The sequence below is a fragment of the Ursus arctos genome, unplaced genomic scaffold (assembly GCF_023065955.2).
Source record: "Ursus arctos isolate Adak ecotype North America unplaced genomic scaffold, UrsArc2.0 scaffold_11, whole genome shotgun sequence".
NCBI classification, from domain to species: domain Eukaryota; kingdom Metazoa; phylum Chordata; class Mammalia; order Carnivora; family Ursidae; genus Ursus; species Ursus arctos.
The window spans coordinates 70,322,928-70,341,919 of NW_026622775.1; the positions used below are offsets into that span (position 1 = coordinate 70,322,928).

Here is an 18,992-nt window from a genome sequence, read left to right on the forward strand (position 1 = left end):
CTCGGGTCCGGGACGGCGCACGGCGGGGCTGGGCGGCGAGCCAGCCGGGGGCGGGGACGGCGGGGAGCCGGCCCGCCCCGGGAGGGGGCTCGGGCGGCCCGGGGCGCCCGGCGGGTCCGGGGAGGGGGCGCCGGGCCCCGGGGTGCCTGGCCGACGGCAGCTCCCGCGAGGTGCCCTCTAGCGGAGGCTCGTCCCGCGGGCGCCGGGCCCGAGCCCCGTCCCGGGCAGCGGGACACGCTGTCAGGTCCCCCCGCGCTTCTGCCCGCCTCCGCCCCTCGGTCTCTGGCTGCGTTTCTCTGCCTGCGTCTCTCGGTCTCCGCCTTTCTCGGACCCTCGCCCTCTCCCATCGCGGTCCCTGTCTCTCTAGTTCGGTCGGTCTCTGGCTGTCTCTGTCTCTCGTCCTCCCTCGGGAGACACCACTGGAGGGCGCCTAAAGCCCGTGGATTGCCTAGTCCCCTCGTCACTGCCCCCAGTCCCCCCATCGCGCCCTGACAGAGGGGGCAGGGGAAAGACCGGTCGCTCCCTCAGGTCCCTACCCTTCCCCTAACTGGCCCCACCAGGAACAGGACCGAGGGGGTGTGGGAGGATGGAAGAGACGCACCCTTTGTTTTTCAATCAGGCTGCTTTATTCTTTCGTGGTAGGAGCCCCTGGGCCCTAGGAGCTGCATCTCTTCTGCCCGCTCCCTCCTCTCCCCACAGCTCCCGTTTCTCCAGCTCCAGTCCCTGTGGTACGGGTAGGAGCAGCTTCCTGCCTCTCTGCAAAGACCCTTAGCGGGTGGATCTTTCCTCTTCACCTGGGGCTTCGACAGGCCCTGAGAAGCAAAGAAACACTGTTTATTATGGGAGGGAGAGGGACTACGAGGGGGCTGTCTATGAACTTGCCCTCCCAGGAGCTCCCTAGGTGACCTGCTCAATGGATCCCCCAGTTCCCAGTCAGCTGACATGGCAAGGTGGCGCAAGCCTTCCTGGGCCACTGCTCCTCGGTGCCTGGCGGTCACATCTGCTCACCTGAGGGGTCCTAGATGTAGTAGAGGGGCACTTCGCCACACAGGGTGCTCACTGTGGTGCCCAGGAAGTCCAGGTCCCCAGGGGATGCTAAGCCAACATCATGGCCCTCCTCCTGGCCCAGCTTAGAGGTAGACACGGCAGGCTTGATCTGGAAAGAGCACCTGATTTGGAACCTGGGAATTGAGTTTCTGTCTCACCTGTGGCCCTTATTGTGGGACCTCAGGCATGTCGGGCCATCTCTCTGAGCCTCCTAAAAGTCTTACTTTCCTCACCAGTGAAGAGGGGGCAGTGCTAGAGTCAGAAGCCCCTGGGTGGTGAGGTTCAGCTGAGGCCAACAGCTTGGCATCAGGGAAGGAAGGGCTGGGGAATAGGTAGGGAAGGTGTGGTACAGGTGAGTTTAGGCAGGGGCACCCACCTGGCAGCCCACAAGGAGTAGTGCTTTACAGGTGACAAATAGCTGTCATCTCAAATGCTCCTCCCAACAGCCCTGGGGTGGGGGGGAACAACCCACTGCTTCTCACACACCTACCTGGAAGTTCTGGAACTTTCTAGTGAGAGCCTCAAGACTTGGGATGGTCTCCGGAGCCATCTTCATGATGTAGCAACAGGTTCCTGGGGCTGGCTTATAGGCAATCAGGAGCTGAGCACAGAAACCCCAGAGTTCATTCAGGAAGGCCCTGCCTTGCTCACTCCCTGACCCTGATCCTGGGCCATCTCCCTCTAGGTGAGGCCCCGGAGGGAGTCCTATTGGAATCTGGGGCTCAGCCTAGGGAAGCAAAAGGGCTAGGGGCTGGGGAGGGATGGATATGCATGAAGTGGCACGGCTGGGTGGCCTAGCAGTCTTGTCATCGGCCCCATCCCCAGGGTCAGGAGGTCAGGTATACCCACCCGCTGGTAGTCGTACACTACGATGCCAGTGGAGCCAATGGAGAAGGTGGCAGTGGTGCCCACACGCTCCCGCAGGGCCAGGTTCTTCTGGGATTCTGGCCCCCCAATACTCATCTCTAGGACCTGGGGGAGGGCACAGGATGGCCTTGTATTTCTCTTTCCCTACTCATCCCTTCTGTCCCCATGTCCACTCTCAGCCCTCTTTACTAAAATGTGTTCCCTTCTTCCCTGAGAGCCCAGACAGGCTGGGTGGGACCGGATGCTGGAAGGAACAGGCTGCCAGGCCAGCAAGAGGCCTGGTGGAAAAGCCTAAGCTGGGGTTGCCACCCTGTTCCTGTTTCTGTCCTTTCTTGAGGCACCCCTTGCCTCCTCCCCTCCATTCCCCTCAGCCAGTTCACTCTGCCCAGCCCACCCAGCCCCTCCGTTTGGTGTGTCCTCTACCCACTTCCCATCCCATTCCGGGCCTGCTCACCATCTCAGTGTGTTTCTGGCTCATGTGAAGACCCATTAGCAGGGCCCCTACAATCACCACGACCACAAGGACTATCACCACGACCAGGATGAGAAGGCGTTTGAGGTTCACAGGGCAGCAGGGGATGCCGAACCGGCCCCGGGGGGCTGCCGAGTAGTCCTGACATGGTGGGGCAGGCAGGGAGACAGGTATGAGGTCATGAGGAGGGCCCTTCTTCTCCCTGCACAAGCTGGACACCCTCCCACAGCTGGACTGCAATGCTATGGATGTGCAGAGGAGGGCTGAGATCAGAGAAGGCTTCTTGGAGGAGGTGGCCCGGATTCCAACAGAAATGCTTAGACGTGAAGTCTAGCGTGAAGAGACCCAAGGGAACCTGCTTCCCCAGTCTCATCTCCTGCTGTTTCCTCCAGACCCCTGACACCCCAGCCATCCCCATCCCTCTCTGTTACCCCAAATAATCCATGCTCTCCCACACCTCCCTGCCTTTACACATTCTACCCCTTCTTCCCGCAACGCCTGCCTTCTCCACCTAGGGAGCTCCGGCCTATTCTTCGGGAACCAGCTCAAATGTCACTTTCTCTGTGAAGCTTCCTGTGACTCCCGCATAGCGGCTGCTTACGCGGTGCTCTCTGCCACCCTTTCCGCTGACCACTGTGGTGGCTCTCGGGTCCTCACATTGGAATGATCGGTTGCCATGTCCATCTCCCCGAGGGACTCTGCCTTAGTGGTTGGTGTCCCTGCCCTACCTTAGCACAGCCCTAGGTTAACTAAGTGCATGAAGTCGGATGAAGAAACTGGCTCGGAGAGCTCGGATGAGACAGGGCCCAGCTCACACGTATGTCCACACAACGGTCATACTCACCGGCGGGCTCTCAATCAAGACCTCTTTGCTGCCCACATCCATCTTGCCGCAGGCTCCTTCCCCTCTCATCTCCCAAGTGTGACTAGGGTCTTATATGTGCCGGTAGGGAGAGGAGACAGAGGTGAAGGATCCGGCCCGCTTCTGCCAGCCAAGCCCTTGACTTTGAAGCCTGTTTGTTCCTGGCCCTCCAGAACGGAGGTGCAGATAAGCCCCTGCAAGAGCCCCTGAGGGCCCTTGGCCCTGGCGCACGAGTCCTCTTGGCCCCGGCCAGAGCAAAGCTGGGTGTGCAGAGCAAACTTGCCCTTGGGCAATCTGCGCCTCTCACCGTAGGTGTCTTCCTGGCCTTGGCCACTTTTCTTGCTGGCACCTGCCCCTGCAGTCTTGTGGCTTTCCTCGTTCCTCTGCCAGGTCAGACCTCTCAGGCAGCCAGGGGTCTGACCCGGTGGGGAGTCCACCACACTTCCCAACAGAATTGCCCCTGTGCAGAGGGCTGAGCCCCAGGAAGGGGAGTGAGGAGGCAATGCCTGTGGACCTGCTGAAGGCAGTGGGTGCTCCGGCATCAGTGTGGGGGTTCATATGTGGCCATTTCTCAAAAAGCCTCATATTTTCACTTCAAGTATGCCACCTGCCTGGCCTCCTCCCACACATCTGGTACCTAACCTCAGACTTGCCCCTAGTCATTCTTTTCCTAATTCTGAAAACTCTGTCCCCTCTGGCTATAAATTTTCACCTACTAATGTGTGGTTTCTCATTCTTTGCTATGGGCTCGTTTGTAATCTAAAGGCCTTTCCCCCTGCTTTTACTTTCATTTGAATTTATTTTATGCTGAATTTATTCCCAGGCCATACGTTGTTGTTTCTCCAGTTTCTTGTGGGTTATCTTTCTCCTCTGTGCCACCTCCTCTTCTGGGGGTCCCCTGGGCTGGGAACACTCTGCTCTGTCTCAGGAGAGACCATCTCAGTGTGGCAGGGAGAGCTTCTGCAGGGGTTAGTCCGACCACGAGCTCTGCAATCGTAGCGGCTCATCTAAGGGCTCTGCTCACCGGGATGTGCTCGATGACCAGAGAATCTACACCGAAACCCTTAAGCTCGGCCTGACTCTGCATTTTTCAGCATGCGCAGCAGAAATTCAGCACTCTTTTTAGGCCGCTGGCCCTGTGTCCAGCTCCACTGTTGGGCCCGGGCACACCTATCAGCTCCACCACTGTGGTGATGGAATGGCCCACACCGCTTCTGTAAAGTGACTCCTTCGGGTACTTGGTGGCTTTGGGGATATGCATGCCCTTGATGATTTGGGCAGTTTCATGAGTGTTCTTCAAATGCATGTGAAGATTTGAACCTCTCGATATGAATGATTTTGTTGGGTTTTCTTCATCAAGTAAACAGTGAACCATTTTCAGAGATCAAGTGAAAGGCTTTTGATAGCAGATTCCACACCTGACACTTCTCTCTTGTGCCCAGTCTTGCACAGGGCTGGGTGTGGTGACTGATGGGGTCCCAATCTCCTCGTTCTTCAATTTCACCTGCTTGGTGCTGCCTGTGACCCTATCCCTCTGTGCTCCTCTTTTATACCCTCTGATCCTAAATTTGCCCCGAGAATCCTCCTCACCCTGATGTGATGCACTTTCTGGACCTTCTCCTTCTCCCTTCCTTCGCTTTTACCTCCTTCCTCAAAGCCACTTCTGTTGCTTTGTTGCACTAAACCAAACCAACCAATGGCTGCATCTTTTCTCTTGGGTTCTCCTCCACTTGCTGGGCTAGCTGGTCTCTACAGTGCCTTTCCCTTGGAACTTTCACGAGTGTCTAAGTCAGAGCCCCACCCTCACTCTCTGGCTCCTGATACTTTAGCTCCGACACTTCACCCCAGTTCCTGTCCCCGGCCTGGGGGCTCCCTCACGCCTTCTCTGCCATTCAGTCATGAGCTGGCCCCCAGCTCTCCAGCCCTGGCGGGTTGCCCCGTCCCCACGAGGACCTCCTCTCCAGCAGGAGAGCCTTCGGCCTCCAGGTTGCACAACAGCATGGCATTTGAACTGACAGCGCCTGAGAAGATCAGGGAAGGAGAGAGGGGCAGGAAGGGGGTGTTTGCTCCCACCACCCTCCTCACCACCACCCCCAACTGCCCTTTTAAATATATGCAGAAACCTCTAGCAGCAAGTGTCCTAGGAGGATTGGTTGGGGGGGGGGGTTCACGGAGGAGGGGGAAGCATCCTCCTCTCAACTGTGTGCAGCCTCAGCTGTGGGCAGGTGCCAGATGTAGGCGACAGCTGGCTGTGGTGCCCACCCCTGCCCACCCCCAGCGCCCCCACTGCCGCCCCGGGTTGTCCTGGCGACGCTGGGATTGATTGGCTGACTCACATGCACTGGGCCTGAGCCAGGTGGGCAGCGGGCCAGTGGGAGAGCCAAGGAGGACTGCAAGCATCGCGGGGTCCCTGTGGGTGTCTCAGGGGGCCGCATGGTCCAGCTGTGGAGCCTGTTCTGAGCAGGTGCTGTGTGTAGGGCTTGCCATCACCAGCTAGTGCTGAGAAAGGAGTCTCCCTTGGAACGAAGCCTCTGCTTTCTCAGGTCCTCAGTCTTCCCTGCAGGCTGCCCTTAGGCTGTAATTCTCACAAGCTTTATGGTTTTTCTTCCCCCCCCCCACTTGTTTTTGCCTATTTGGAGTTTGGGGGAAGAAGGTTGCCCTCACGTTTCATAAGGGAGTTCAGATGCCAGCACCGACTCCTCTGGCCCTGACCCATAGAGATCTTGGGCTCCTCGTCTTCGTTCTCAGGAAGTGAGGAGAGACCTTTAGCAGGGCATGCATAGCTGTCCCCTTGCCCCCCACCCCCAACACGCCACCCTCTGCTGCAGATTTCTCACATCTTGGCCTTTACTTAGGCCATCTCTCCCTCCTGGAAATCCCACCCTCAATGCCTCTCCACCTCTCCAAGTGCCGCCAACCGTAAAAGGCCAGGCAAGAGCCAACGGCACCTGGTCTGCCACCTCACTGGCCCGGGCTACAGTGCCCCCTCCCTCCGCCAAAATCTCCCAGCCTCCTGCTGCCCTTTCACCTGCCACTTAGCACACACTGCTGTTCTCGTCAGCTATGTGGGAGCTTTCTGTTGCCCAATCTTCCCTGGAACTGGTCCTGAGACCCTGCTTTTCTGAGGCTTCTTAGCTGCTGCAGGGCAAGGAGCATGCACACAGCCAGCATGAAGGGGCTCCTGGTGAGCGGTCAATAGTTCATTTCTTCAGCATGTGGAGGTCTTGGGGCTTCGCTGGCCGGCTCTGGGACCCTGAATGAATCTGTCTTTCTGCCTTTCCAGGCTTTACTGTGTTCAGCTGTGAAATGGGACTAGTCTGCCTGTCCTGTCCCCCTCTCCAAGCTATTGTGAGGACCCAATGACATGGTCAATCCAATCACCACGATTATCATCATCTACTTCATCCCTAGCTGAGAACAGGGCCCAGACTCCCCCTTTCTGTCTGTGTCTGGGCTACATCCCTCCGGGAGAACCGTGGGTGATGGAGAGCCCTACGGTAGCCACCCCTTCTATGTGGACCTTCTCTTTCCCCCCTTCCAGCGCCTCAGCTGCAGGGGCTGGGACAAGATTCACTCTGCCCTTTGTGCGCTGGGCAGAGCTGTGCCAGGGACGGGTGGGGACGGTTGCCCAGCTGCCCCAGCCGCCCTCCCCACCCCCATTGCTCGTCTTCCCACAAGCTGGCATGCAGAGGGCTGCACGGGCAGTGGCGAGTGAACATCAAAGGGACGGGGCATCCCTGGTTGAGAGAGCACGGACAGACGGACAGACGTAAGCTCCGACCGGAGAAGCCCCTGCTGGCAGCGGCTGGGGACAGCTAGGGACACATCTTAGACCCAGTGATCTCAGTTTTCTGGCCTGATATGGAAAGAACACCAGACTGGGAGCCCATTCACCTGACTTCCAGGCTCCCCTGGTCTTGTCCCAGTGAATTTTTGGCACAGTCTGTCCCGCACACAGACCCCCAGGGAGGTAACACGGCAGAGAGCAGCAGTTCACAAACATTTTGGTTTCAGTGCCCCTTAACATTCTAAATAGTGAGGACCCCAAAGAGCTTTTGTTTATGTGGGTTATATCTATTGATATTTACCATATTGAGATTTACTGAGAAATTTAAAAGTGTTAATTAATGAAAATTGCAATAATAAACCCATTCTATGTTTTAACATAAATAACATAAATGTTTAAAAACTATTTTATAAAGCAAAAAAATTAGAGACAAGAGTGTCATTGTTCTACATTTTTGCAAATCCCTTTATATTTTAAAGATTTCTTTGTTTATTTAGAAAGAGAGAGAGCATGAGCAGAGGGAGGAGCAGAGGGAGAGGGAGAGAATCCTCAAGCAGATTCCCTACTGAGTGAGGAGCCACTCAGGGCTGGCTCCCAGGACACTGAGATCATGACCTGTGCCAAAAGCAAGAGCTGGCTCCTTAAGCGACTGAGCCACCCAGTCTTGCAAATCTCCTTAATTTCTGGCTTAACAGAAGATACATCATGTAGTCTCTGGAAATTCCAGGGTACTTTGTGAGAGTGTGAAACTGAAAAAGTAAAATTAAGTTTTAACATTCTTACGACAATTGTTTTGACCTCGGTGACTCCCTGGAAGGTTCTCCTGGACTGCCTGGACCACACTTCGGAAATCCCTGGTATAGAAGTATAAATGCGAACTTCGGAGTTGGGCAGAGTGGATTGAAACCCCTGTTCTGTCCCTTTCTTCGGGTACTACCAGCCTCACTTCTCTTATCTGTAAAAGGGGATTACTATCATCTACCTTAAAAGGTTGGAAGGGTTAAGTACACAGAGCATGCAACATACAGTACATGTGACATCAAGCTGGGCGGCTTTCCTCTTAGTCTGGACCTCAGTTTGCTCATTTGTGACCAAGAGCTGGACTGGAAAACGTCCAGGGCTCTACCCAGCTTCAACCGTCTGTGGTCGGGTAGGGAGAGATGTTCCAGAATTCCACACACTCCCACTCCAACTCAGGGACAAACATTTCCCTTTTCAGCGCACAGAGACACAAAGGCACATTCTGTTCACCGGCCCGTGGAAACACATGTGAACGCAGCTACACACATGTCGCTTATGACACACCCATGAACTCTTGTTTAGAGGATGTGTCCCCCGAGGGCCACGACAAACAGACAGGCACGCAGAGGCACGCGGATCCACAACGCAGAAACGCCCCCGCGGGGGTTATGTGCCTCCGTGCGAGTGCCCGCGCAGAGGTGCGCACGGGCACAGTCATGCCAGCGTAGGGCGCACACGTACACCTCCCACACCTGCACTCACGACAGTCCCTGGGCGCCGGACACGCAAGCGGACGGCCCCGGAGACCGCTGTGAGGGCGTACAGCGCCCAGGGCCGCAACCACTCCTTTCCTGGGCTACTCGCAGCTCGGGACTCCCCCGCGCCCCCGCCCCCTCCGCCCTGCGCGCGCCCCCGCCGCACTCCGCGGCCGCCCCCGCCGGTCAGCCCTCGCTCGGCTCCGGGCCCGCGCAGCTTTCCCGGCCGGCTCGCGAGAACGAGCAGGGCAGGGGACGGAGCCGGCGCCCGAGGGCTGAGGAGTCGGCTCTCCGCAGCGGGCGGCCGGGCCCCTAGCTGCGGTAGCAGTGGCCGGCGGCGGTGGCCCGGAGGTGGCGGCCCGTGCTGGGTGGCGGAGAGCGGCGGGGCCGGGGCTGCGGCCGGCGGCCCGCGAGAGAGCTTGCAGGCAGCATGGCGGGGCTGCGGGCCAGGCGGGGCTCCGGGCTCTGGCTGCTGGCGCTGTCCACGCTGGGCTTCTGCCTGATGCTGCAAGTCAGCGCCAGGAGGCCCCCCAAGACGCCCCCCTGCCCGCCCAGCTGCTCCTGCACCAGGGACACCGCCTTCTGTGTGGACTCCAAGGCAGTGCCCAGGAACCTGCCCTCCGAGGTCATCTCTTTGTGAGTGTCCTGCCCTGGCTTGGGAGGTGGGGGAGTGGAGAGAGGGAGCGCTTGGGAGGTGGGGGAGTGGAGAGAGGGAGCCCTCTGAGAGTGGGTGGGGAACACCCTTGCTCCCCCTCTACAAAGTGTGGGGAGCAGGAGGACTCCAGGGGTCCTCAGGACTGGAGATTCAGGGCATCAGCAGGGCAGGGAGTTCCGTAGTCATGCAGGCTCAGCAGCCATGGCTGGGAAACAGGAGTTTATGGCCAAGAATGAATCATCACCACCATCAGCATCCATGAGACCTACTGTGTGCAGGGCTCTGGACGTGGGGGGAGGGGATGTTTACAAGAGCATGTGGGCCCCTGCCTGTGATGTCACACCAAGGGCAGAAAGGCTTTTTGTGGGGGGAGGGAGGGTGGAAGCTGGGGGAGGGGTGGGAGTGACATCCACTCACACAGTGCCCTGGCACAGGACAGCCTTCCACTGGTCTTCCCTTCACTCTGCACTGGGCCGGCCAGCCTGTCACTTGCTGGAAGTGGCCTCAGGGATGAGCTGAGCTGTGTGGTCCTTGAGGGCAGGATACCAATCCTGCACCCCCATCCCAGGGCCCCATCCCTCAGCAGCTCCCACCACACTGTGGGCGTTTGAAGGTGTGGGTAATGGAACCTTCTTTTGGCTGAAGGGGAAGCTCAGCCTGGGGCCACTGGTGCTCAGGGAGGCAGTAGGGAAGGGTAGTGATGAAGGAAGGCAACGAGTTTATGGAGGGGAGAGAAAGATAGCTCTGGGTAGGGAGGCCAGTCTGGTGAAATGGGGAGTTTCCAGGGTAAGTGCGTGTAGAACCATTGCCCTGTTCACCTTGTGTGCCCTTCTACCCCTAGTCCCTGCACAGTCCCCACAGTACTAACTCCAGTGTCCCCTACAGGACGCTGGTGAATGCTGCCTTCTCAGAGATCCAGGATGGAGCATTTTCCCACCTGCCACTGCTGCAGTTCCTGTAAGGACAGGGCCTTGGGGAAGGGCGGGTGGGGGGTGGGGCAGTGGAAGGGGACGGACCCTGGACCGGGGAGAGGAGAACAAATGCAGGTAGTCATTGCAGAGTAAGGTGCAGGTGTCCCTTACTTTCGCTGTATGGGATAGCCACAAAAGGTGGAGCAGCATAGAGTCAGGAGGGTGCGGGGAGCCGCTGTGGGGTGAGGGAAGGTGGGGGTTGCATGTGAAAACCAAGAGTGGGTATTTGGGGCCCAGTTAGAAAAGGACTTGACTCCTCTGGAGACCCAAAGAATTGGGTGCAGTAGCCTGGGATGGTGCCAGAAATCTTAGAGACAGCTGACAGCAGGGACCAGGATTTGGAGAAAGAGCTGGGGGTCGAAAGGGAGGGAAGTGGGAAGGTGTGGAATTCTAACAGGGGCTGTTTCTGTTTGAAGCCCCAGTCAAAGGAAAGAGTGCCTGTGAGTTACCCCAACTCCTTTTCACCATGGGTTACCCTCAAACTCACCACCAGTCTGAGAGGGACTGAGTGAGCTGGGATGAGGGTGGGAGACAGAGAATGGAGGCGGAGACAGAGATAGAGAGACACAGTGGGGAAGGACCAGGCTTGACAGGAGAGATCTGCCCCTGACTGTTTCTATCCTTGAAGCAAATGGCTTCTGGGCCCAGAACAGGCTCCTGGCTGGTCTTGCTGCCAGGCTGCTCTGGGGTCCCGAGGAGGGGCAGCAGGGCTGCAGGACTGTGAGGAAGCCCCAGGGTGAGGTGGCAGGCTGGGGACTGGCACAGGGAGCACACCCTTGGAAGCTCTAATTCCCCCTCTGTCTTTCCAGGTTACTCAACTCCAACAAGTTTACTCTGATTGGAGACAACGCCTTCACAGGACTGTCGCACCTGCAGTACCTGTGTGTGGCAAGGAGTGGGGGGATGGGAACCAGAAGGGAGGAGGGAGCCCTGGCCTGGGTGGACTGAGAGGGCAGGCTGAATGAGGAAAGCTGGGGGGAGGGGGGGGTAAGGGGGAGGGAGAGCCCTGGAATCCTCTGACTGCAGGACTCAAGCAGAGGGTCATTTCATCTGCCCCTCTGCCTAAACCATCCTGCCTGGATGCGCTGTCACCACAGGCTTCATGACACCAGAATCAGAATGGAAGCCTGTCTCAGGACCATGGGCAGGAACCTAGGTGGGGCAGAGGGAAATAGCTGGTTGGGGGTCTGGGATACTGAGTGGCATCTAAGACAAATTCTCATTATCTCCAGCTTCATTGAGAACAATGACATCTGGGCACTATCCAAGTTTACCTTCAGAGGACTCAAGTCTTTGACACACCTGTGAGTACATCACAGACACACACACACACTCACACACACACGGGACCAGAGCCCCTCATCACTGTGGCCTTTGGCCTCAGTCAAGTGACCCAGGGGTCTCTTGTGAGATCTTCAGGTGACCCAGGGGTCTCTCTTGCAGATCACTGGCCAACAATAACCTGCAGACACTGCCCAGAGACATCTTTCGGCCCCTGGACATCCTGAGTGACTTGTAAGGCTGAGCCCTACCTCTTTCGACAGTGCCACAGAAGGGCGTGTCCCTGGAGAGAGTGGTGTGGGAGCTAGAATTGGGAAGATCATAAGGTCTTGAGAGGCTTGGGTTTGGGGAAGCCTCCTAGAAGGCTACTAGATACACAATGTATATGTGTATGTTTTTTTAAACATGTGCTTTTTAAATGTATGTTTGATTTGAACGTGCATTGAAGTCCTCTAGCATAGCCACAACCGTTAATCAGTATGTACACAAGAAAAAAACAGGATTGTGGAAGGTTTGAAGGAACTGAGATGCAACATAGCTATGCAGATTATACCCTGCAAAAGGCACCTGACCCAGGAGGTCAGTAGGGACTGAAACTTGGCCCCTACTCTGCTGGCCAAGCACGTGTCCATGGGGTGCACCTAGCCCAAGGGGAGCTTTTGTCTTATCTGTGCAAAGATACCATGGGAGCAGAAGCCTTGAGTATACCCACTTCCAAAAGCCTAGAGAGCCTGGGGCAGGGGTGGGGGCAGAGCCCCTGGGAGCCTCGTCCTCTCTGTGTTCCCTCCATCACCCTCACGATCCAGGGACCTGCGGGGCAACTCGCTCAACTGCGACTGCAAAGTGAAGTGGCTGGTGGAGTGGCTGGCGCACACCAACACCACGGTGGCTCCCATCTACTGCGCCAGCCCGCCCCGCTTCCAAGAGCACAAGGTGCAGGACTTGCCGCTGCGGGAATTCGACTGCATCACCACGGGTAAGAGGTGCCCCCCCCCAGGCCTCCCCAGGGCGGCTCCGCAGGCGCTGCTGGAAGAGCCCCCAGCCTCCGCCAACCTTGCCGGTCCAGCAGCCCTTACCCCCCAACAAGCTTTTACCCTTCTTCTTCCCACCCCTCCCCTCTTATCCCTGCAGATTTCGTGCTGTACCAGACCCTGCCCTTCCCAGCAGTGTCGGCCGAGCCCTTCCTTTACTCCAGCGACCTCTATTTGGCTCTGGCCCAGCCAGGTGCCAGCGCTTGTGCTGTCCTCAAGTGGGACTATGTGGAACGGCAGCTTCGAGATTATGATAGAATCCCAGGTACTTACCCTGGCCTGGCTGTGGTGACCCCCGTTTAAGGGAGTGGGAGGTGCTGGGCTCCATTGTTCCTCTCCATTGAGTTCCTACAGGTAGAGGCATAGATGGGACATGGTCTCTGCCCATAATAACTTTCCAGTCTTTGGGGAGAGGCCAATACATACACAGATAACATCCATAGAATAAGTGGGTTTGAGGAGGGAGATATGAGCACGATGCTCTGGGGCCGCAAAGGAGAGGCCTACCCTGGGCAATCAAGGAAGGCTTCCTGGTGGAGGGGATGCCTGAGCTGTGTCTTGAAGGATGAGGGAGAGTCAGAGGTGATGCTTAAGTGCCTGGCTTAAGTAACTGGGTGGTGCCAGTGAACCAAGAAGGAGATAGGAGTGGCTAGTGAGCTCAGTTTGGGATCCACTGAATTTAAGCTGAATCTAGAAGGCTGAGGGAGACTTAGCTCAGAGAAAAAAATGTGGGAAGGGTATTCTGGCAGCAAGAACAGTATGAGCAAAATCAAGAAGCTGTGCAACAGCTTAGTGCATGAGTGCAGCATGTGTAAACTGTAAGCAGCTCATATGACCACAGCATAAGGTTCTAGGTAGAAAGAGGCAGATGAGACTCAAGAGACATGAGGACCAGGTCACGGACAGGTTTTGAGCACAGTGTATGAACGAAAGCAGCCAGTATTTTAGAACACTCTCTCCGTATGCAGTGTGGAGAGTGGCTTGGCATGGGGTAAGGCATGTGGGCCCACCATTAGGGAGATGTGCTGGGGCCTGGACTGGGCCAACAGCAGTGGGGATGGAGAGTGATTTAGAATGGAGGAGTGAAGTGACACAAGAGGAAACAGAAAATTTAAATTACCCTGTATCTCTGAAAGGACCTGAAGTCCTTATGAAAAAGAAACCTTTCCCCCCAAAGAAGACCCCAGAGCCAGATCTCCCTGGTCTCTCTGGTAAATTCTGGAAAGCAGTCACAGAAGAAATACCAGCAAGCCTACGCAGACTGTACTAGAAAGCAGAAGGGAGGGTTGGCAGGCCTCGGGGCCGACTGGCTGTGGGTGAGTGAGGGACAGGGAGGTGTGGGGGATGGCTCCAGGTTTCTGGAACGGGGTGACTGGGTGGAGCCACAAACAGAAATTGAGAACACAGAGGAGCAGGAGGAGGTTTGGGGGCAGATATGCGCCCAGTCATGGCCAGCTGGAGTTTGAGGTGCTCTTGGGTGTGTGGGCATGGTGGGTCTGAGCTGCACCTTGGGAGCTGGGGGATCATGAGTATCTGGGCAGGTGGACCAAGGCCGTGGAAGGGATTTAGGGGTGACTGCCAGAGCCCCGGGGTTCAACATGGGCTTTCCTGGGTGGAGTGGTGGGGAGGAGGAGGGCGGGTAAAGCAGCGCTGGGAAGGAGGAGAGGAGAGGTGATAATTAGGGACACCAGGACACGTGAAGAGTGTGGCCCCTTGTGCTTCGGATGCCTGAGAAGAGGTCAGATCAATCTGGTTGTTGAGCGAAAGTACATTCGTGCAGACATCCTCAAACATAAAAGCCCTTGCAAAAGTGGGAATTCTTAGGATAATGTGTTTTCATACACAACTATCCAAACATCAAACTGTGATTGTGTGTACCGTGGCTCTATCACCTGGCTGTGGGTGGGCTCAGGCTCTTCCTCCTTGCCCTGCCTGGCAACTGGCCAGCCAGGTAGCTTTGGGCAAGTCACTTAGACTCTGAGCCTGCTTCTTTCAATGTGAAATGGGCAAAATAATAGGATCCATTTCAGAGTGATCAGTTGAGGCCATCTGTTCACACTTAGCACAGTCACTTCACACAATAAAAATTCAATAATCGACAATATGGATAAACAACTGGTCAATATCTAGGGATGCCTATTTTGTGCTCAGTGTCAGCTGATATTTAAACCCTGCGGGCAAGGGTGGAGGGAGAGTGATGCTGAGACAGATTATTAGCTGAGAAAAGTGGGTAAGTTCAGTGGGAGGCATACTGTAGCAGAGAGCCTTAGTTTTGGGTCAGGGTTGGAGGCGAGTGACCCCCTTTTCCAAGGGCATGGCATGGGTGGGGGCCTGCGGCTGCCGGACCCTGCCTGATGCTGCTTCTCTCCACTCTGGCAGCCCCCTCTGCTGTGCACTGCAAGCCAATGGTGGTGGACAGCCAGCTGTACGTGGTTGTGGCCCAGCTGTTTGGGGGCTCTTACATTTACCACTGGGACCCCAACACCACACGCTTCACGAAGCTGCAGGACATCGACCCACAGCGCGTGCGCAAGCCCAACGACCTCGAGGCTTTCCGCATTGACGGCGACTGGTACTTTGCTGTGGCCGACAGCTCCAAGGCGGGTGCCACCAGCCTCTACCGCTGGCACCAGAACGGCTTCTACTCCCACCAGGCCCTGCACGCCTGGCACCGTGACACTGACCTGGAGTTTGTGGACGGTGAGGGCAAGCCACGGTTGATCGTGTCTAGCAGCTCCCAGGCACCTGTCATCTATCAGTGGAGTCGTACCCAGAAGCAGTTTGTGGCCCAGGGCGAGGTGACCCAGGTGCCTGATGCCCAGGCCGTGAAACACTTCCGTGCTGGTCGCGACAGCTACCTGTGTCTCAGCCGCTACATCGGCGACTCTAAGATCCTGCGCTGGGAGGGCACCCGCTTCTCTGAAGTGCAGGCCCTGCCCTCCAGGGGCTCCCTGGCCATGCAGCCCTTCCTCGTGGGCGGCCGCCGCTACTTGGCGCTGGGGAGTGACTTCTCCTTCACGCAGATCTACCAGTGGGACGAGGGGCGCCAGAAGTTCGTGCGGTTCCAGGAGCTGGCTGTGCAGGCCCCTCGGGCCTTCTGCTACATGCCTGCTGGGGACGCCCAGCTGCTCCTGGCCCCCAGCTTCAAGGGACAGACACTCGTGTACCGACACATCGTGGTGGATCTCAGTGCCTAGAGGGGTGCTGAGGCCTCTGGGTGTCCGGCAGACCTGAATAGAAGTCTCTGTGTGAGCCGCACGTGTGCCTGTGTGAAGACACATGTAACCAACCTGCATACATGGCCCCACGGACACCCCGCATCCCCCCCTCCCCGTGAGCATGGGCACACACTGTGGGCGGGCCAGGGGAGCCACTTACTGTAGTTGTCATCAGCATGGAGACTTGTAGCTGTGCCAGGCAACCAAGCGGCCCTGTGCCCACTCATACGTGGACATCTGTCAGCCCCACACCCTACCTGAAGTCCCCCCCACCCTGCCCCTGATCTGCTGCTTTCCCCGAGCTCTGGCTCCAGGGGAGGAGATGGGGGCGGGGCAGAACCACCCCTCCTGTTTTTTCAGCTTAGCTTCCCTACTCTCTGGTCTCCCCGCGGCCACATCCTTCAGGCTGCTGGGCTCACTCACCCGCGCTACACTCCTGCGTGCACACGTGGACGCTCATGGACACCCTCATTACACACACACCTGTTGACTCTCCCATTTCTGTGTGCACACATGCAGATTCAGTGCGGCCTAAAGAGGCTCTCCTTCATCACCTTGACTCTCTTCTTGGAGAAGGCGCATGGTACCTTCCCTCCTCAGCTCACCTCGTGTGCCTGCCCCGTAGCTGATAAGGATGGGAATGGTGGTGCCAGCCTCTGGGCACCAGCTCGATCTGGGGGCAAAGCAATAACAAAGCAGTCCCTGAGTTCCTCTTAGGGCTCTCTCTTTTCTCACTGGAGTTTCCTGCTCTGACCTTGAATCCAGCTCACCTGGGGACGGGAGACCACCCAGATAAAAGCCTTTCAGCTTCTCTTTACTGTGGCTGCTCCAGCTTCAGACCACCCCTGGTTCAGCCCTGCCTTTGGGATGTGGACCTTGAGCCGTGTAGGCGCTGTGAGGTGGGTCCAAAAGCCGGCCGAGCCAGGGACCGGCAAGCACCCGAGCCAACTGGGTGGGTGCCAAGAGCGGAGGAGGCCTAGAGAGCATCTTGGGGATCCTGGGACCTCTCCAATCCCCAGAGGCAGGCCCCAGGAGCATTGCCTCTTAGTGCAAGCTGAGTAGCGGAGGGGGCGAGGGTCCTGTAGAAGCAGCACCTGAGAGCCAGGCTTCTGCTGCCCTCTGCTGTATGCTGGGGATCGACAGCCCTGAGCTGCAAGGCTGGCCGAGAAGCCGTGGGGTGAGGCGGGCAAACTTCCCTGTGCCTAGACCGTGTAAGGGCCTACTGGTGGCAGGATGCCCAGGGGCACTTGGGGGCAATGTTATGACTCACTGCTGCAAATAAAAATTTCCCACCCCATTGCTGGCTCTCGGGTGTCCAATGGCTACAGTCAGAGACAGCTGTTTGGTTCAGAACAGAGCCAGGGCTGTGCTCTGTGTCCCTGCTATTGTCAGGGGGCCAGCATTAGCGTGCAGACCCCCTTCTCCCTTGTTCTCCTTCGGAGGAGCAAGTGGGCACCCCACGATCAGCTGGTGCGGGGGTCAGGAGTTCACAATGATGATACCCAGGTGCGGAGCAAGTGTGACTAGTCTCTACCACCTGGGGCTGACTCATGGCCCAAGTTTTCCTTCCTGGAGATCAGTTTTGGGGCCCACTGAGACTGGAGTCTGTCCCTCCATCAGATCAACTCCAACCAACATGGCCAAAGACAAGCTCAGGAGTCTCTCTCCTCTCCCCTCCGTTCCATTGCCGCCAGCCCTTGCCCTAGGTGTAAGATTTCAAGCAAGTCTACTGATTTCCCTGGCCCTCGGTTTCTCTTCTGTAAAGTAGATACTAAAACCTACTCTACCAATTCTGGATCCTGCCACTTAGCGGCTAGGGCGGCCTCAACCATGTTTCTTATCCCATTTGTGTCTCCGTTTTTCTCATCTATAAAATGTGAATAATCAAGGTGCCTAGCTGACAGAGTTAGTGTGAGATTTAAATGCATGAAATATATAATACATTCATATATGGAAAGCTGTTGGAATAGCGTGTCTGACACTGCATTGTGACTTGCATCGGTCTTTAGGACTCTATGAGATGAGGAAGTGGCTGAGAGAATGGTGCTTGGTGGGAAAGAAGGAGGTTAATCTTTGGGGAGAACTGCTGTCTGTGGACTAGGGTTCCTCACCCATCAGTCTCAGAACCCCTGGGCCCTCTGTCTCTCCTGTAGTCTCAGGTGCCCCCGACCAAGCCTGCCCCTAGTCACCCCCTCACGATGTGGAATCTCACAGGTGCCTTGTCTGGGGTTCCACCTCTTCAAACCACATGTGCTCTTGGATTAGCAGATGTCCCTCAGGCCCCCCAGCCACACTGTCCTGGGAATTCCTGTCCTGCTTTTCAAATGGGAAATGGACCCTCTTGCTGTGCCAGGGAGAAGTTGCCAGGGGAAGTGGGTTGAGTGTCCCAGACACATTGCCCAGTAGAAAGATAAACATCATTTTGTCACTCCCCCTAGGACCCCTTCCAGGGGTGGGAGACACTTCTCCCCTTGAATTCCCTGCTTTCTGCACGTGGGGAATGGAGCCTGCTGTATGCCTGCCTGGTCACCTGCCTGGGGGTCATCTGTGTGTCCAGAGAGTTGCTTAGCAACTCAGTTTAGCTAGGTGACTGTGTCAATATCTCATGACCAAAGGCCATGAGAGACAGAGTCCACTCACTCTGCCAGAGCCGAGGAGGATGACCCCCTCAGCTTCCAGCCACATGCCCCTCCATGCTGAGCCCTGCTCTCAGGAGCAGCCCTCTGGTGTCCCTTAGATTCCTAAGCGCAGTCATCGGGACCGGGGGTCTCCAAGTGAGAGACCTTCCCCGTGGGGATGGCCTTCAAAGTGGGCACAGGAGAGCTCTTCGCCCGCAAGTGGGGGTAGAGGCTGAGATCAGGTCAGGTAGGGGCAGCCAGAGGAGGCGGCTCTGCGGCAGGCACCACAGGACAAAGGTGCGCATGCACCGGGCAGCCCAGGCCGCCTTCCCTCCTGCCGATCACCCGTTCCTCCCCTCTCCTGCAGCCCCCTGCTCCTCTTGCGCTGGCCCCTGTGAGTCAGTCACATGCTTCTGCTCCCAGGAGACAAGGATGTGACTCCTAGGTTAAGCTCGACTTTCACCTCTATCACAATGTCTGTGCCTATAGACGCGTGGTGGGACTCTAGACCTCGGAGTCCCTCGTTCTTCCAACATAGGGTAGGAGTGAGGCCCAGTGTGAGGGGGTGGTTAGATGGGAAGAGGGAGGCCTCAGGGGAGTTTCTCCTGTGGGTCAGTTTCACTGCTAGCTCTCACACCCAACAACACCAATAAAATGGATGATAGTAATTAAGACTACATAATTACC

The 18,992-nt window shown here is 56.9% G+C and overlaps 2 protein-coding genes across 2 annotated transcripts; one reads left to right on the forward strand and one right to left on the reverse strand.

The window, feature by feature from the left end:
• Positions 1-587: 587 nt before the first annotated feature.
• Positions 588-3,340, reverse strand: SFTPC (surfactant protein C). The gene is made up of 6 exons (XM_026519045.4): positions 3,231-3,340; positions 2,369-2,527; positions 1,897-2,019; positions 1,538-1,648; positions 1,009-1,156; positions 588-812 (listed from the first exon to the last, which is right to left on the reverse strand). The coding sequence occupies exons 1-5, from the start codon at positions 3,297-3,299 to the stop codon at positions 1,019-1,021; spliced, it is 600 nt and encodes a 199-aa protein (XP_026374830.1). The 5' UTR covers positions 3,300-3,340; the 3' UTR covers positions 588-812; positions 1,009-1,018.
• Positions 3,341-8,530: 5,190 nt separating this feature from the next.
• On the forward strand, positions 8,531-16,984 carry LGI3 (leucine rich repeat LGI family member 3). Its single transcript, XM_026519044.4, has 8 exons — positions 8,531-9,167; positions 10,072-10,143; positions 10,967-11,038; positions 11,390-11,461; positions 11,601-11,672; positions 12,245-12,414; positions 12,570-12,734; positions 14,849-16,984. Exons 1-8 carry the CDS (start codon positions 8,962-8,964, stop codon positions 15,664-15,666), a joined length of 1,647 nt encoding a protein of 548 aa, XP_026374829.1. The 5' UTR covers positions 8,531-8,961; the 3' UTR covers positions 15,667-16,984.
• Positions 16,985-18,992: the final 2,008 nt, after the last annotated feature.